Source organism: Thermobia domestica, chromosome 6, assembly GCF_964235325.1.
Source record: "Thermobia domestica chromosome 6, izTheDome1.hap1.1, whole genome shotgun sequence".
In the NCBI taxonomy this organism is placed as follows: domain Eukaryota; kingdom Metazoa; phylum Arthropoda; class Insecta; order Zygentoma; family Lepismatidae; genus Thermobia; species Thermobia domestica.
In genome coordinates, this window is record NC_137459.1 from 150,679,037 (window position 1) to 150,698,375 (window position 19,339).

Below are 19,339 nucleotides of genomic sequence, written 5' to 3' on the forward strand. Positions count from 1 at the left end.
TTTTTATTATTTCTGTCATTCTTTCTGCTGTTCGTATCCCAATCGTTCGAGAAATTTACTACCAACACCTCCTATTTGCTACTGATACTGATTCTCCTTCTCGACTACCTTCTAGTCTTGTCTCTAGTACGTCTAGTTTCCTAATTCTCTTGGCCGTGGCAACTAAGTAGAAACCTTCTGCTGTGATGTTAATAAGCGATACTAGCGATCTCCAAGGAAAACGGAGTCAGCGCTGGGTATACCTATACCACTAACTAAAGCCTGGGGAAATAAGGCTAACAAAAATCAGTGATTCTTTATAAATAAATCGTTCAGAAGTATTTTCTTTTAAACGATTTTAACTGTAGCTTAATCCCAAAACTGCTACTACTAGAGAAATTCGGAAATTTATCACAGAGCCAGTGCTTCAATCTCCTGATTTCTAACCATCAGGCCAAATACCGAGAGGATACAACTTGGTCGCGGCAGTAATACTATTTTGTGTAAAAAGTGGTAGTTACTCCCGGGACAGGTTGTATCATCCCGTTATCTGATGTTTAGTATCAAAGATATACCAGGAGTTTGTGGGACTGTTCCAAAGATATTCCATTCAGTAAGTTCAGTCAGTGAATACCCATTTTATCACAGGGCCATAACAGTTTCCATAGTGACACCGAGGAAGAATCTTGGTAATCTCCTCAGTTGAAATATTTATCCACGAAGGATCAATCACACCATCTTCCGAATCTTAAGCTGATGTTCTACCGCTGTGCTTTGGCCATTCGGTGTGGGTGTGAAGCAGGGGCGTCATTTAGGGAGGGCAGGAGGGGGCAATTGCCCCCCCCCCAAGAGTTTGAGGAATACATAAACATTAATAGATTGCTTACAAATATACTAGTACAAAACGTGAAAGTCCTATGTCTGTGGTGCTCTTGCCCCCTCCAAGCGAAGTCTGAAATGACGCCCCTGGTGTGAAGTGTTTGTGTATTTGAATTCACGTCAAATTCTAAAAGCTAGTGAAGGTAAACAAAGAAAGAAGAAAAAAAAGGCCACGTATACTTCTTTTGCTGTAAGGAGTCCCGATTGAAAAGTCTGTTCTAACACTGCTTGATATTATTATTAAGTATTCTGCCTTTTGGCAGGTCCTGGGACTAGTGAGGTTTCTTCTTAATTTTCCGTTTGGACCTGGAAATGTTTCTTCCATGCTTGTCGGTTTTTAGGTTCCTCTTTAACTCTCAATATTTTTTTTTCAAATCATCGATCACTTGTGTTCTTCTTCTTCCTATTCCTTGCTTTTCTTCAATTTTTCCTTCTATGGCAGTATGAAGAAGATAATTTCCTTGCAAGGTGTGTCCAATCCAATTGGCTTTTCTACGAAGGATGGTGACTAGAAGCGTCCTCTTCTCTTCTATCCGTTTTAAAACGTCTTCGTTTGTTACACTTTCTGTTCATTTTATCTTCTTCATTTTCCTCTAACACCACATTTTGAAGCTCTCTAAATATTTCTTTTCTGACTTCCGTAATGTCCAAGTCTCTGAACCATCAACTCCAATACTCCATATATAGCACTTGACCAACTTCTTCCTTAGTCCAATATTAAGGCTGCTAGTTAAGAATGGCCTTTTCTTGTTGAATGCTTGTTTGGCTATGGCATTTGTCGACCTGATCTCTTTGGTGCAGCACGTGTCTTTTGTCAAAATACTTCCCAGACATTTGAAATGGCCAACCTCTTCAAGTACTCTTTGTTCTACCCTGACCTGTAAGGGCGCATTTCCACGGGATATTCTCATGACTCTCCATTTTTCGATGTTGATTTCCATTCCATATAGTTTCCTAGTGTCAGCTATTTTGTCAGTCATCTCCTGTAGTCCTTCTTCGGTTCTAGCTATAATATCCGTATCATCTGCATACCTGATCTTGTTAATGATCTGCCCTCCAATTTTGAAATCTCCCATTCCCATTAATGCTTCCTTCATCAACCATTCACTGTAAATGTTGAATAATTGGGAGTTGAGTTGAGTTTGAGTTTAACGTCCCGTTCAGCAGCGAGGCTATATGAGACGTGGACCTACTGATTAACGTGGAATCCGAACCACATGAGCTCCCGCCGGGAATCGAACTTGAATAATTGGGGCGACATACTATATCCTTGTCTGACTCCTCTTCCAATCTCCACACTATTGGTCTCTCCTTCATTCAAGCTCATCTTGACTCGTTGTCCTATGTACAGGTTGCAAATGAGCCATCGGTCTCTCCAGTTGGCCCCAATTTCTTCAAGTATTAGCAAAAGATTCGTCCAATTGATCCTGTTGAAAGCTTTTTGCCAGTCTATGAAGCACAAACACAATATTTAATTTACGTCCAGAACTCGTTCTGAGATAATTCTCTTCAACCCAATGGCATCTCTGGTATCTTTTCCTTTCCGGAATCCGAATTGATCTTCGTCCAACATCTCTTCTACCTTGTTTTCCAACCGCCTGTTCAGTATGCGTGCAATTATCTTTCCAGTGATTTTAGGGAAAGAAAAACAAATTTCCTCTTTTAGCTTCAAAGAGTGCTCACTTCATCATTTTAATAAAGTAAAGGCACATTCACTACTCACTTTTAGTGCTCAGGGATAAAAGTTACCAAAAATAATTGAACTACGGGCAGATCAAAACAAGATGCTGCAACCGGGGCAGTTGCCCCAGGGGCAAACAAACTAATCTGTGTGTTTATTGGTGTAGATGTAGGTGAAAGGGATATTAATCGCAAAATTTGCCCTGAGCACCAAATGTCTAATTTCGTCACTGATTAGGCTACCATATTTTTAGAGCGTGAAATCGGGACATTTTTCTGAAATATTAAGAATACATGATAATGATTGGGAGTTTACTTTAAAGTGAAACTTAAGCTTCAAGAGCAAGGCTTATAATTTAAAGTGGGCTGAAACGGCATATATATATATATATATATATATATATATATATATATATATATATATATATATATATATATATATATATATATATATATGTGTGTGTGTGTGTATGTGTGTGTGTGAATAAAATTATTCATTGATTGGAGATGGCCCCCTTAAAATTTTCTTGGGCCCTTCATTGCCCCTCCTGAAAAAACTCTAGCTACGCTACTGCATCAACGTAACCACACTTCACGATATGTGAATATCGCAATAGAGTACAAAGGTCCCTTTATGTTCCATGTACTGTTTATGTTTTTTGTTCCGTGTTTTATATGTTTGCGCATGTTATTGTTAAAAGGGATCTGAATCAATTTTGCTCGGTTTTGAGTTACGGCTTGTTTCAGCATTTCTAGGGGTAGGCATATGATTCGCATACTAAAGGTCCTGATTGAGCTACCATTATGGGGTAAAACAAGGGCGTGATATCTAAATGTATTGTGGAAAGGTACTCTAGTACTCCAGAAAGGCTGAAACTAACCGTAGCTCAAAACCGAACAAAAGTGATTCAGGTCCCTTTTAGTAATAACATATTCGTTTACTTTTTATTCTTTGCTTCAAATATGGGTAATAACTAGTAGACTGGCCATTGACAAACAATGTGAACTTGCAGCGAGATGTGATGTTTGGGTATCATTGGGCCGGATAAAACGGTGTTGGAGAAGTCAGCATGGTGGACACGCTCTTCTGGGTGCAAAAATAGTCAAAAAATGTCACAGAAATTTAATGAAAAGTGTTAGTGTAGCAATTGATAAATTTGTGGTAGGAGGAATTTTCCAGCCTCTGTTAAAACACAGTTTTAAAGGGTCTATCCGGTTTGTCATAAGCACCAGATTTGTCACGTGATCAGGTCAAAAGTCACGTTGCGTGCTAAATCGAGTCTGGAGATACCAAATCAAGATGTGAAATATTTCAAGCACGTAACCTCCGCGTGGGACGCCCTACTTTTAGGACAATTTTTTCGAAAAGAGAGTCTACGTAGTAGAGATGCAAGGGCTCGGAAAAAAACCGGCTTTTTTGGAAAAAAACTCGGTTTTTTCTAATTTGCTTTTTTGCTTGGGAAATTTTGGGCTTTTTTCAAAATTCTGCTTTAAATCGATAAAGCAGACTTTGTTTCGCTTCTCTATAACACAGAAAGTCATTTAATTAGTGGTTGATGCCGATAATAATATAAAACCTCGAAAGTAAACCATGAATTTCGAAAAGATATTTTAAACAATTTTACTTCAACATTTTTACATTATGAATTCCAAAGGATTAACCAATGTATATAATAAACACATTTTAACCTCCTATATACAAAAGTAAGCAGAGTTGGTAAGAACCATGGTTGTTTCTGAAAATGTCAAAAACCCGTTTTGGGGGGGCAGTTTAAACCAGGCTTTTTTGGGGTTTAAACCAGATTTTTTGATTTATATATTTTGCTTTATGTATTTGTATTACATATTCACAGAAATAAGTTTGTTTCGCCTTGGTGTTGTTATTCAACAACGGGGTTATGTTGGAAGAGGTCCCATAAGCTTAAAGAAGTCCGGTCAGTGAATTTCTTAAATTGAGAAACTCCCGCCCTAGCCATCGGGAAAATCCCGTCATTCTTTTAAATGTAAAACAATAACGGGAAAATCCTGTAAAATTTAAAGGTCAACGTATTATAATCAGTACGCTAAAACTGAGTGACACACAATCATAGTCAACGTCTTGCGAATAAAATCAGAAAAATAAACACACTGCTGAACAAGACTGCACTTATTTAATATAAAAACACATTTACACGTGACGTTTCGATCTTCTATCCAAGATCCTCATCAGACGTACACTCACGTCTGATGAGGATCTTGGATAGAAGATCGAAACGTCACGTGTAAATTTGTTTTTATATTAAATAAGTGCAGTCTTGTTCAGCAGTGTGTTTATTTTTCTAAAACTGAGGTATTAAATTACAAATTTAGTATGTAGGTATCATTGAAAGTCCAATCCAAGCTAATGTTGGAAGCTAAGTAGGCAATCGATAAATTTTACCAATTTTAATCAATATATTTAAGCAACCTTCGCTTCTTTATAAAACAACAGGCATACAGAAATATATAATTTGGTTTCGTTTTGTATGTTTAGGCTTAACATCCTTACGTAATACCGAGGTTATCAAGGAGAAGACTTTCGCTTAAAGTGACATCCGAAAGAGTACTTGGTTTACACATGAAAGAAGGGTTGTGGTTCGACCGAGAATTGAACATGGGACACCTTGATTAAAAGGTGAAAAGGAAATAAGACTAATGCAGATGGTTTGACATGTGAAACGTCACTATGAAGTTCACACGATTCGCATTTTTGTTCTTTTAATTTTTTAGTTTAAACCAGTTATTTTTTTAAAAAAAAAACAGCTGGTGTAAACGAGCCAACCCTAAGAGTAAAAACTTCTATCAAAAAATACACAAATAACTAGCAAAATTGTATGTAGTATTTTTACTTCAAAATATTCCATACCCTCTTTTTGAAACAAAATAAAATTAAAATAAAACATAAGAGAAATACTTAGATTTGTATGATACAATTAAAGGCTGCACATGGTTCTGTATATTCTTGATATTCTACAGTCAAGTTTTTTATAACCACCATCAAGGGCGCCCATCAGGGGAGTTAAGGGGGCGCTTGCCCCCTAGAGGAAAATGTACTTCAGAATATTGAAAATCCAATAGGATTTTTACATTAGTTACAGCAAAATTTGAAACTATTTTTGAAACGTCGCTTATACTTCCCCTCCTTGGAAACCACAACATGGGCGCCCTTGACCACCATCACGGTTTACCCAGTCCTCAAGTTTTCTGAATTTTTAACAAGAGGGATTCAACATATCATTACGAAAAAAAAAAAGACTACGGAATATATTTAAGTTAAGCTAAATACAACTGCACAACAAACGTGACTGAGTGGTTGGCTTTTGCGCTTCTATCGGGAAGTCCGGGATTCAACCCAGCATTCGACCATTCTGACAAAGCCTTCCTTCATTCCATCTGAGAATGTAGAAATAGTGCGTGTACTGGACGACTAGGAGTGTAGGAGTTGGCCGACTTCCTTTCTTATTGTTTTTAAATCGTTATTATTACTAATTAAGAGCAGTGACGGTTTTGCGAAGGTTAGAGGATCGGTCTTTCGGACTGAAGCCTGTTCTCCAAAGTTGTGGAATGTCTAAAACGAACGAAATATCTATTAGTTATGCCTTTACTCATAAACTTTAAGCTCCCGTCAAATAAAAATTACGAATATTTAGAAAAAACTAAACATTAGTAGTAAGAAAACCCCTCCCAAAACACTTTTTTAAATTCGCCACTGATTCTCAGTATAAAATGATCTTCAAGGTTGTATCCGGAAGATTATTGCTAAACATATAAACGAAACGAAATATTAGTTATGCCTGTACTCATAAACTTCAAGCACCTCCCAAATAAAATTAGGACTTTTTAGAAAACGAAACATTCAGAGAAACCCCTCCCAAAGTACTTTTCTAAATCCGCTATTGATTATTTGTATAAATTGGTATTCAAGGTTGTATCTGGAAAATTATTGCTAAATCATTGCACAACTACAGTATAACAGAAATGTGGAAATACGGTTTGACGGACATATTGAAAAACGTATGCTTTGACGGATATATAGAAAAACGTAAGTTTAACTTTCGTGCTAGAAGCTGGAGTACTAAGCTCTTAGAAATGAAACACGGATGACAAACTAAAATGATCTAGAGAAGGAAAAAATGTCGATAACTCAAAAGTTAAAATAAAGTTAAATAACCTGTAAAATTGCCCTCAAATACTACATTCTTCATGTTAGCTTTAATTCGTAAAATATGTGCTCCATCCATCTTGATGGTGAATTACAGAGCTAAATATGGCATTCAGGTCGTGGAAATCTTATCTAACTATAGAATATACTATAAGAAAGCTATTTGGATAGAAAAATCATGAAAATGAAAAAAGCCAAAATTTCCAAAATTCTCGGTTTTTTCCAAAAAAGCCGGCTTTTTATGTGAAAAAAACCATCGATTCAAAAAAGCCAGCTTTTTTTGCATCTCTACTACGTAGTCTCCTCTACATTTGAGCTGAATTTCAGCCATCTCCCTCTTTTGGATTTTTAGATACATGTAGAAATTATGTTTTTCATTGATTTTTCATTGATATTAATGTTAATGTTTTTTTTTTATTATGTTCCATTCATTTTCGGACAATTTGCTTTTCGATTATAGAATGTACATAGTCTCTTCTACATTTAAGCTGAATTTCAGCCATCTCCCCCAAAGTCTGTTCACATCGTTGCAACCAGTTAGACCGCTTACGAGGGCAATCTGCAACAGAGAACGAGGTTCTTCCTGGATCTCTGAGTACACTGTTTAAGTATCATTCTTAGGTATTTTGCTAAATATTGACACCTTGGCCAGGTTAACGAAGAGGTATGCAAAGTTTACTTCTACTAAGTTACAACACATGTAGTTGTGTGCCAAGAGAAGAAATATAAAAGATGTACAACTGAGCCAAGTAAAATTTTGGAGAAAGGTACGGACTGATTTGTACTCCTTTTTTGTCTGTGTTGTATTAAACCATATATCCATCATTACCACTCTTCTACACCACCTGAATATCACATTTAGATGTTAAAAATGTATCATAAGGATTTACGAGGTTTCACACAAAAATACTTCAGTGTTTCAACTAAATGAAAATAGTCATATTATAATGTTTTGTACTTAGGTATAATAACAGTCGTCATCAAGCGTTAGAAAAATTGATGGAGATGTTGAACATAATTTAGTAATACTTTAGAATAAGAGTCGGGACTCGTGTTTTTCCACAAAATTAATATGAAACTTTCTTCTTATCGTAATGCTATGTACGTACAAGGATTTTTTAATTACTTAAATAGAAAAAAGAAGGGCTTGCGATTATGACAAATTACTGTCTGGTAAATCATGTTCAACTTTTGACAATACTTACAAATTCTCTACTAATAGCACCATAAACGATGTTCATTTTATTCATTATCTTGAAGTTTTGATTGGCGTCTATCTCTCCAAAAAATCCTGCATTCATATACGAAGCAGAATTTAGTTTGCTCCTAGCAATCTGAAAATAAAATTAAAAAGAATGAGTTGCTAAGATGCGAAAGGCTTCATTAAGAACGTAGAAACGTACTTTGCAATTGAATATATTGATATTTGACTAAAATATTGTGAATAGTATGTGGACAGATAAGATTAATGAATTAATTACAAATATTGGCGCTCTACTCTTGCTGTTATGTCATTTTTATCGACACTGAAATCATTTCCAGGTTTATTCAATATTTCTATCAGCAACATTGTAATTGTCAATGTAGTCACAAGCCAAAATAGGTATTCATACCGTACATCTTCTTTTCTGGAAACTTGTAAATAAATTGCCCAGCTGGAATATAGTATTGCACAAAAATTACATTTTTCTACGTAGGGTCTGTAGACTTATTTTTTTGTGCTTGTACAATCGGAAATTCACTTTTCAATATTTTCAGAGATCTGTTAGATTATATATATTTTAAGACTTTATTTTTATATTGTGTGAACATAAAACATACACAGAGTATAATTAGTTTTTCAAATGACAGAAAATAAAAAAGCATTTCTATAATAGACTGAAGTAAAGCTCTCTAAATTGTATATTCTCTTTTATTCCATCCCAAGGATGGGATCGAAGACATAGTTTCTTAGAGAGATAGTGCTAAAAGCTGTTGTTGAGCACAATCGAAATATCTTTTCCAGTTGAAATTAATGCAAATAATACGTATCAGTAGAAATCTTTCGTCTTCAAACTATTATGTAGGCAATAGTAATTGTCAAAAGTAGTCCACAACGTTAGTATACTTAGTTCATTTATTTATTTGGATTTCTCGGTCTCTTTTGATTAGGTTGACCATCAAAACGGAACAACTAAAAAAATGTAGTAGTAGACTATCGTGTATATAAATTCTGGAAACAGACACATTCAAATATATGTGCAAACATATTTATTGAAAACGAAAATTTTCACTAAATTTCCGAGTGTAAACGAACACAACAGTAAAACCATAAATCATATTCGTATGCAAGATTTCCGGCTAACAAAAGCTCAAAATTCGTTACACTACATAGGAATAAAACTATAGGGCCTACAATAAACTACCAAAATCTGTGAAACAAAGACTAAATTTGCAGTTTAAAATTCATTTTAAATTATTGTAACATAATCACCTATTTTGTAGCATAGAGTAGTAGTTTAATCATATTTTTTTTTTATAAGACAAAAATTAAAATTTACTTTTTATGTCGAGCAAATACATATTACGTATGAACGGCAGTTATTGAAACATTTTGCATCGCGTGACAAAGATATGAACTCAAGAGTTCCTAAGACTGATAATTAATTGCATACATAAATTACTTCAGTCGTACTTGTTTGAAGTTCCTATTGCGTTCAGTAATTCAGGTTTACTAACTTGACAGGTCCAATGTTCCCATCTTATCAAGGTGTTCATTATGGACGGGGGAGGGAGATAAGCCAATTAATTCCGAGTGAACTAAGCATAAGTTGTTTATCAGCGTGTAGGAATAGTCATAGCTAAGGGTTACTGATTTTAAAATATCCGCTTGTTACCCTTTGTCCACACGCCTATGAAAAAATACGTGATTCCTGTTTCCGCACTTAAATTGCACAATAGACTGCTTGGGACGCACACAATCCTCACAAGAAAAACCCTTCTGTAGACAACGAACACCTTCCATTTTACTGACTTTTCCAGTGTTGCCAACACTCAACCAATATTTTCGCCCCCCAGGTGCCAAGCTACCAGCATCCCTCGCCATGCCCGTAAGGTCTGGGTTTGTTATTTACTTCTTTCACTTGCATAAAATGGGACAAATACTACTTTTTTCCATCTACTGACGGGACGGACGGGACACGCCCCGTAAACGGGACGTATGGTCGCCCTACTTTTGAGCACTGAGGCTATATGAGAAATAGACCTTCAGTTAAATATTTCCAGCCACTATGCACTCCTACCGGGAATCGTATCCAGACATCCCGCACCGATGGTGGATATGATAAACATATATCCACAGGGAAACTCTAGCTTAATTTTGACTATTTTCAAAACCTGAAAGAGCATTGCGAAAAGCAAGAAATAACGTTCAGTCTTTGATTCATTACAAATGCATTGAAAATATACTGCAAAGTGATTGCTGATTATATATGTATTACGTCGGACCTTATGTTTCGACTTCCAAGATTTTTTGAGACTCATTCCCTAAAAGAGTTCTATATTGGACCAAAGTAATCCATGAGCAATATTAGCTCAATTGAATAATATTGAATGGTGTCCCAGTCGAACTCACATTTTGAATGCATTTACAATATACCTTATGAGACATAGATACCTTGTTAGCTTGGAAAGACAGTTGTAAGTTATTAAACAGATGTTATGAAGGTAGTAACTGTTAAAAGTTGAAAGATAAGTTGGAAATACAGATGTGTGTTTGTAGTGCAGAAGAACTCCAGAACAATATGACACATGATCACCTTCCTATTACAAATTTTGGACCTGAATGCAAAATGTTGAACTACAAGGCGGTGAGCACGATGGTACAATATAGTAATATATACGGTTCTACCTCGATTACCCTTATACAATACATGGTGTCACTCCGTCTAACCGTTCCAAGCCGTTGCCTCACATTGTATACAGCAAGTACATTCAAAATTTCAGGTCGCTTGGGGCACCATTTAGTATTATTCAATTGAGCTAATTTTTTATGGGTCACTTTGATCTGATGCTGAACCATTTTAAGGGGTAAGACTCAAAAAATATCGCAAGTCGAAGAAAAAGAACCATCTGATTTGTACATATAAAGTTTATATATCAATAGTATAGTATTTTATTTTAAAAACTCACCCTATATAATTTAAGAACGTGCTGTTCAGAAGCAGGCGGTAATATAATGTTCAATATCACCTTTCCTTTCATATCAACATTTAGGAACTCAGACACCGATAACTCCTGCTGAGATGTTTCACTCATACCTGCAAAAATCCTTTCTTTAATTGAATATTACCATCCAAAATAGTATTTGTACAATAATAATAAACATATAATTATTTTACATTTATATAAGTTAACACTTGCTAATTATACCATCTTAAATATGCTTTCTTGACAAAAGTTTTAGTTTTCTAGGAATACATTCATTCTAATCTGACTGTATTACACAACGCGCTTCTTTGTCTTGCTGATTTTTGTTGTTGAATAATGAAACAGAATTCCTATATGTTAAGCTGTATTGTCTTGTAACTAAAGTCGCTGCTGTATAAATCTCATCACGACAAAGAAATTGGGTTTGAATGTTATTCAGAACTGCTATCTAGGTAGATGTATCATAAAATTTACTTTATGTTACTTAGTTCTATGAGTTACATCTGTCGATGATACTTTGAAAAAGAACAAGTGAGTTTTCCTTTACACGCTCTGAATTACGGATATACTTCAAAACTCCGATCGAATATCGAAAGCGAAAGTGATAGAATTACCATTTCTGTTTGAATTGAGAAATAGGGCTAGAGATAGAACCTACTTCTTTAACGTTGTATGCCTAAGAAAATATCCTATCTCTTACCGCTTTTGCTCAATAAGAGTAGTATTGACAGGCGTTGGCTTGAATGAGTCACCACTCAAAGGTCACTGCCCCTGGCCCGGTTTAAATTACCTAGGGATAAGTTGGACCATTCCGTCCACATTTTGACAGAAGTGCCTTGGCCCACTCCTCAAAATTTTGGCAGAGGTACATAGGGCCACCCCCTTAAATTTTGGAAATGGACACTAAAAATTTGCTACGTTAGCCTAGGACCATGGTATATGCCTCGTATGTTTTGAGGGTCCATCTAGTTCCCTTTCATGGGTAAACCATTGCCAAAAGTCAAATTTCGGAGGTTTTTAATCCAAATTATCCTCTTTGATGAGGTCTTATTGCCTTATATAGTTATATGGGCGTGTACTGGGGTTCATTGCCTTTCATAGGGCATAGGTACATTGGTGAGCTCTTTAAAAATTTGAGAGGGGTGCCTTTTCCTACCCCTTAAATTTTGGAAATTGCCAAATTTAAAATTTTGGTATAATAGTACAGGACCTCAATATGTACCACCATAAATTTGGGTAGTCCATCTCGTTCCTTTTCTGTTTAATTTTAGTTTAAATATTTTTGTTTCAAATTTTTGTTTAAAACTTTTGGTTTGAAATGCTTGTTTGAAAAATTGTTTTGAAAATTTTAGTTTAAAAATTTTGTTTGAAAATCTTTTAGTTTCACAATTTTGTTTTGAAATATTAATTTGAAAATTTTGTTCGGAGAAATCTATGTCAAGGAAATACACAAGGTTTCTTTTTTTTCTGTGGGTTACTGAGTCTCAATCGAATCACAGTTTTACTGCGACGACCCATTTCAGCTCTAGCGTGTTCATTCTATCATTGCGAATTACAACGTTATATCCGCAATAAGTGGAATCGAGAGTGGATATTCGGGACAGATAAATGTTCAGAAATGACTGGAAAATGGCTCCTTTTGGGTTATTTCAAGAGAAATTTTATTTATATTATTTTCACACAAAATTCCTTTCCATACTGTAATTCTTCGATTTGTTTTGTCCACGTATGAAATGCGAAATATGCAAGATTTGCTAAGTCTACAAGGAACCAAAATCCAATTTTTCTTTTAAACATTTGTAACTTTTCATTATGATACAATTTCGACTTTTAATGTAGGCTCCTTCTGATAGAAATTTAGCAGTAAAATAGGACTCATTCAATTTTTCTTTGCCTTCTTTCTATATTTTCTTTTTTTTTCTTTTTTGGACAGTTTTCTTTAATAGTTTGGAATGGAAAGTATGACTTACGCTATCTACTAGATTTATTATAATGTATTTCAGATCTGTACGTTTAATGAACACTAACGAATTTGCAACTGAACCACGCGGAAAGACAGGATGTGTGTTACACTTTTGTCATGATCCTACAGATGTCTCGGAACTTTTCAGTTTCAATGGAAATTGAGTACTTAATTTAATCACCAAGTTTGGTATTCATTTTGAAAGTCACTTAATAAATTTTTCAAGCATCCTCTATGTATTTATTTAATAGTTCTGACAAAAAATTTTAAAAAAATCGTTATTTCTATATTACTGTTGGATTTCTTGAGATGTAACTTTATAATGTTAGGTTCTTTTCTTACTACGTTAAAATCCAATATTTTTATCTTTCTCCGTTTTCTTTTTCTTCTTCTATTTCCTTTTCTCTTTCTCTGTCTCACTTCTGTATTCTCTCTACATCAACTTGTGAATATCGTTTTGTCTCATTTTTATTGTTTCACTTTATTGACACTAATATATGTATATTTTGAAATTAGAATCGTGCTTATGTTGTTGCTGACTTTAATATGGGAGAGAGGAAAGGGGGACAGAGACGGGATGTCTCTACAAGACACGATTGTGGGATAAGAAGATATATATATATATATATATATATATATATATATATATATATATATATATATATATATATATATATATGGCTTAGATGCAAGAAGTTAGCTGTTGCGTTTTTATGTGGAGTGTATAATTTCAGTAATTTACCATGAATATAGGAGTAGTTAATCAGAAGTGTATTCATAATGAAGATATAACAACATGAATTGCGAAATCTCTTTTAACAAACTGTCGAGATCTGAGAGTCAACAAACTTTACACTTTCTGGTACCGATTACCTCGAAACCCGGTAGCCAGAATTAGCCCGGGACATGGTACTTATGTACTAAAAAATGACAATCTCAGCAAAATGCAGGGGTCTTTTAGTGTGAGAGAAGAAAGGAATTTAATCTCTCATTTTTAGTTGTATTAGTCTTGTAGTTCTGAGTTTGTGTCAAAATTACTGACTGCAATGAGGAATATGAGTTATGATTACTTTGTGGAACATTCCACTTCATTATCACAAGAATTTTATCTTCCGGTTTGCTTAGTTGGGAAAAACTATAGAGTATATTGGTATATTATGTGTACTGTAAAGTATGTGTACTGTCGCTGATTTCTAATGACAATCAGAAACAGAGGTAAAAAATAAATTAGAGTAATAGTTTTCTATTCAGGAGGAAGTATAACTACTTTTATTTTAATAATTTTTAGGCTTAAAATGTTTGTTCGGGTTCACCCCTTCCCCCTCAACTTTGGATACAGAATGCAAGAACGTATTTAGATTTTGATTATTGATTCCAGATATATTTCTCTGATCTAGACCTGTACGATATGTCTATATATTAATATCGTGGATATCGATATTGACACATATCAACATCGCAAATATATTGACATAGATATATCCATTATCCTAAATTTTCAATATCAATCTTGGGAAGGCGAGGCATAGAGGGCCCCTAAGACTTTCGATGGGTGACGAAACAAAACCTAATTTTTACAGTAATGTCTTCCAATGAGAATTTATTTATTACTACAAATAGCAGTGTAAATAAATCCACTTGCAAATTTGCAATATTATATACTGTAATTTCTTAGGCGCCCAAACTTTTCTCTTCCCGGAAAAGAGAGAAAAAAGCACCCGTCAAAAACAAGTGCTTCTATGACCTAGAATTTATCATAAGAAAGTGTTTTTTTCTCTCTCTCTCGGTGATTTGCATCCCATTTGGCCTTTGAGACTGCTCATTGACAAAAACTGCACACATGACCGCTATATGGAGACATGCTCCTAGGCAGAATCAGAAATTGTGAAAGGAAGGGAGTTTTCAATAATAATAATAATAATAATAATAATAATAATAATAATAATAATAATAATAATAATAATAATATAACAATTTGGTTTACAAGTAGAGTCCCGTCTGTTTATCTTGTACGAGAGGCTCGCAAATCTACTACGCTAATGGTGTCCCTTAGCCTTTGTTTGTCTCAGTTTCCGTTTCCTGTGCTGTTAGGCGTTTATATTAAACCTTTACATTATGTAACTTATTTTATCATTTCCGAGTTTTTTTTTTGAGAAAGGAAAGAAACTGCTTTCCTCTGATATATTTTTCTTACCATTCGTCTTGTGTCGACTGCTTAAGTAAAATCATTTTGCAGCTTCTTGTGTCAGCCATTTCCCCCTCAATAAAAACCGCCATTCTTAACAATTTACTTTATTCTTTCTTTTGCAGCTTGCCACACTGATATATTTGTAACAGAATTGAGTTTTGGTCCAACACCTTTCGAATTCTGAACCAACACAACGGTCGGGCTTTTGGGTTGTCTATTATTGCAGGAAAATGAGAATTGCAGGTAGTAATGCACTTTTGGAGTCTTGTATACAACATGTACATAGATTGTGTGAAGCTTGTCAAGACCATTCATGGGTACATACCTATATTGGTAAACAGTTTATTTGCGATATAATATACATTGAGTTTCCATCAATGGACATTGCAATAGACTTCAATTAGAATTAAAATTCTACACTAAAGACAAAGAAATGTAAGAAGTACAAAATAAATTGTATCAAAAATATCCAGATTCTTTATCTGGTATGGATGTATGGAGTTAGCGAGTGCAGTGTAATAAAATTATCATTTCAGTGATTTGTGTTTTTAATTTCAAGTACAACCGAAAGTGAATATCATGTTCTGACAGGAACTATTGCATTAAGATGAAGCACGTTGCTAGATCATTCTGTTCTAAACAGTTCCGCTTCTTTTGCAAACGGTTCCTTACCAATGAGTGCAAGAATTAACAAACTTAAAAATTTGAAAATAAAATTTTCAAATAAAATTTTCTAAGCTAAAATATTCAAACAAAATTTTGAATCAAAATTTCCAAACCATCATTTTTCAAACTAAAATATTTCAAAACAATTTTGAAACTAAAAAATATTCAAAAATTTTCAAATAAATTGAAACTAAAAATTCTTCGAAACAAAATTTTAAACTCAGTTTTCAAACAAAAAATTTCAAAACAAAAATACTGAAACTATTTTTTTTCTAAACAAAATTTTGAAGCTAAAATTTTCAAAAAAAATTTAAACAAAGTTTTCAAAACAATTTTCCAAAGCAAATTTCAAACCAAAATTTTCAACTAAATTTTGAAACAAAATTTTCCAACAAATTTGAAAAAAATATTTTAACAAATTTTTCAACCAAAAGTTTTCAAACGTAAAAATTTCAAAACAAAAATATGAAACTGAAATTTTTAAAATTTGAAACTGTTTTCAAACAAATTTTAGAACAATATTTTGAAACTAAAAAATTCAAACTAAATTTTTCAAACAAATGATTGAAAGAATTTTTAAAGCAAAAAATTACAAGCAAAAATATTGAAACTAAAAATTTTTCAAACAAAATTTTCAAACAAATTTTTCAAAGTAAAATTTTCAAACAAAAATTCAAAACAAAATTTTGAATACTAAACAATTTTCAACTAAAATTTTGAAACAAAATTTTCCAACCAAAACTTTAAAGAAACAAAAATTTGAAACCAAAATTTTGGAAGAATAAACAAAAACTTTCGAACTAAATGGACCAAGCTTGACTTCACGTTTTACGGTTAACTATGAAACTTTATCCAGTTTGTAACTATTAAAAAAAACGATTTTTCAATTCTTTGATCACATTGTCAGAGAGTGCAAAAATTGATACAAAATGTTCGAACTAGAAATTCTAAAACCAATATTTTCAACCTAAATTTATTATCAAAAGACTTTTAATCCTAAATACTTTTTTGAACTAAAACTTCTCAAACAAAAATTTTTATTTAAAAAATTAAATAGCAATCGATAAAATGTTAGGCAAAAGTTTATAAAAAAATGTATTCAGTAAAAATTTGAAAGTGATTAACCACTCAGATTGCACGAAAAATAGTGATAAACCAATCAGGTTGCATCAAGAATAAGTTTTTCAGTGATTAACCAATCAAGTTGCTCCCTGGGGACAGTGAGTTGTGACTAAAGTTCAAAGTATTCTTGCATGTCAATCGATTCATTGGGTATTATGTGTTAAAATTTTCACTTAGACTATGAGTCATAACGACAAGATTCAAAGCGCAAAATTGTTAAGGTTACCTATCAGATTTCAAAATTTAAAGCTCGAGTTAGAAATCAATGAATCAGGTTTCAGTAAAGATAACTTTCCACCAATAATCTTATATTATGAGTTGTGACTAAAGTTTAAAGTATTATTTCACACCAATCTTTGCCCATCACAGTCCAAGTTCTAAAACCTTAGACTATGAGTTGCTACTAAGTTTCAACATATGATGTTATGCCATGATACACAAATTTGGATTATGTAACAATTTATCTTAAGCGCAACACTTACAACAAGCGCAATAAACTTCGCGGCTCATAAGTTTATCGCAATTTCCAAATTTACAGGAGGTACCTCTCCCAAAGTGCATCAATATAACTGTCTTAGAATTAGCCATGTACTTAACCATATAATCATATGTTGTAGTTGGATCTCAATTAGGTCAATAACCTCCCGCAATTGTTTAACCTTAGAAGGAAATAAGAAAACCTACCTGGGGTCTGGAAACGTTTATTTGGTAACTTCTAAATTTATGGAGTAGTTGTATGCTCCGTTACAAAACTTCAGAAAGGAGCATTAAAGTGTACATGTCCTATAAAACGAAATAAATCCCTGTACAAAACCATATATCTATATGACGTGTTAAACCTCATCAAGATCCATAACACGAATCGAATATGTTCCACTTGGTACAATGTATTGCATACGTTTATATGTTGCTATATTTTTACCCATAGGCATGGACAGTCAAGACCAATAAAATGTACAGAAATGCATATTTGGGTCCTAAAGTATATTTATCAATTATTGTTTTTGATACTTCTCAAATTAAAGGAGTGGTCCTAAGTAACCCTCCCAAATTTTCAAAGGGATGGAACAATATATCAATGCCTTATAAAAGAGAATGAACCTCTGTATACACCTATATAATCATATAAGGTAATAAAACCTTATCAAAGGGAATAAATTGGGTCAATAACCTCCAAAATTTACATTTGACATTTTTTTACACATGAAAGGGAACGAGATGAACCCTCAAATTTATAATGGTATTTATTAGAGCCCTATACTATTATACCAAATTTTCAGGGGAATTCTATAATTTAAGGGTGGACCAATGTACCAATTTCAAATTTTCAAAGGGGTGCTATATATCTATCTCTTAAGAAAGAGAATAGACACATGTACACGTCCATATAACCATATAAGGTAATAAGACTTCATCAAAGAGCATAAAATGTGTCGACGACCAGTAGTGTGGAGGTACTCGGGTCGAATCCACGTCGGGCAAGTATTACTTTTTTACTTCAAGATTATTGGCGGCGATTGATCAGCGATGACACACGTTTTATTATCTTCAGATATTTGAATACTCGGATGTTTTAATATTTGAACTATCAAATCTTCAGGAATAATAATAGGGGTAATAATAATAATTATCATATCATAGAAGATTTTGAGGTTTAGTTAGGAGGTTTTTGTCGCTCAGGGCATAACATTACAACCAGAAACGTGATATTTGGCAACAATATTTCGGTTGTGTTTAGTGTTGCCCACGAGAAGAGGAATTTCTAATCTCGTTTCTAAAACAAAACAAACACAATTGAGATGAGAATTAACATTGAACATCCGAGACGGGACAAAGCTAACTCAAATTATCGTCTTGCTTTGTCGGAATGACAATCGAGACGAGACGAAAATAGCATAAACATTCCTCGTCTTATCTCGATTCTCAAAAATAGTGTATGTTCATTTTTTAAGTAACAATTGCTGTGCAGACTGAATCTTATACGCTAATTTGTTACTTTGTATTTGAGAGCTCATTTAATTATAGTCTGTATAGGTATTTTGCAGCAAAGCTTTTCCAGTTACCTCTGCATATCCTAAAAGTTAATTATATGAATTACTATTCAATGATATTCAGTTATTTTTATTACAGTTATTTTCATTAAAACGTACAGTAGAATACTTTCTACATGAAACTTTAGTGGAACACTTTCGTTTAAAATTTGGGTACTTGCAGTAGTGTGTCTTGGAAGCAAGGACCCACCTCCCCGAAATATAAACTTTTTTTGTGGGTTTTCCCTAATTTAAGGGCAGCTTATATTTTTATTATTATTATTATTATTATTGTTAATAATAATAATAATAATATAATTATTACTAATCTGTTGTGAATTTAATGGGCATTGTGAGCTCCCATCCAGTGGGTGTTGTGCTGGACAAAGGCCTTGTATGTAGGTTTTCTCGGGATTTTACTTCCTCCCAATTTCTCTATTCCAATATTTCATTCATTCTCATCA

The 19,339-nt window shown here is 33.7% G+C and overlaps 1 protein-coding gene across 2 annotated transcripts in view; it reads right to left on the minus strand.

Moving 5' to 3' along the window:
* LOC145688265 (uncharacterized) overlaps positions 1-19,339 on the minus strand; it is a 249,611-nt gene that overhangs the window by 81,016 nt on the left and 149,256 nt on the right. For both annotated transcript variants that reach the window (XM_081762246.1, XM_081762247.1), the window contains exons 9-10: positions 10,889-11,016; positions 7,924-8,052 (exon numbers count right to left, since the gene is read on the minus strand). In XM_081762246.1, coding sequence (XP_081618372.1) covers positions 7,924-8,052; positions 10,889-11,016 — 257 coding nt within the window. The remainder of the gene's footprint in view (positions 1-7,923; positions 8,053-10,888; positions 11,017-19,339) is intronic.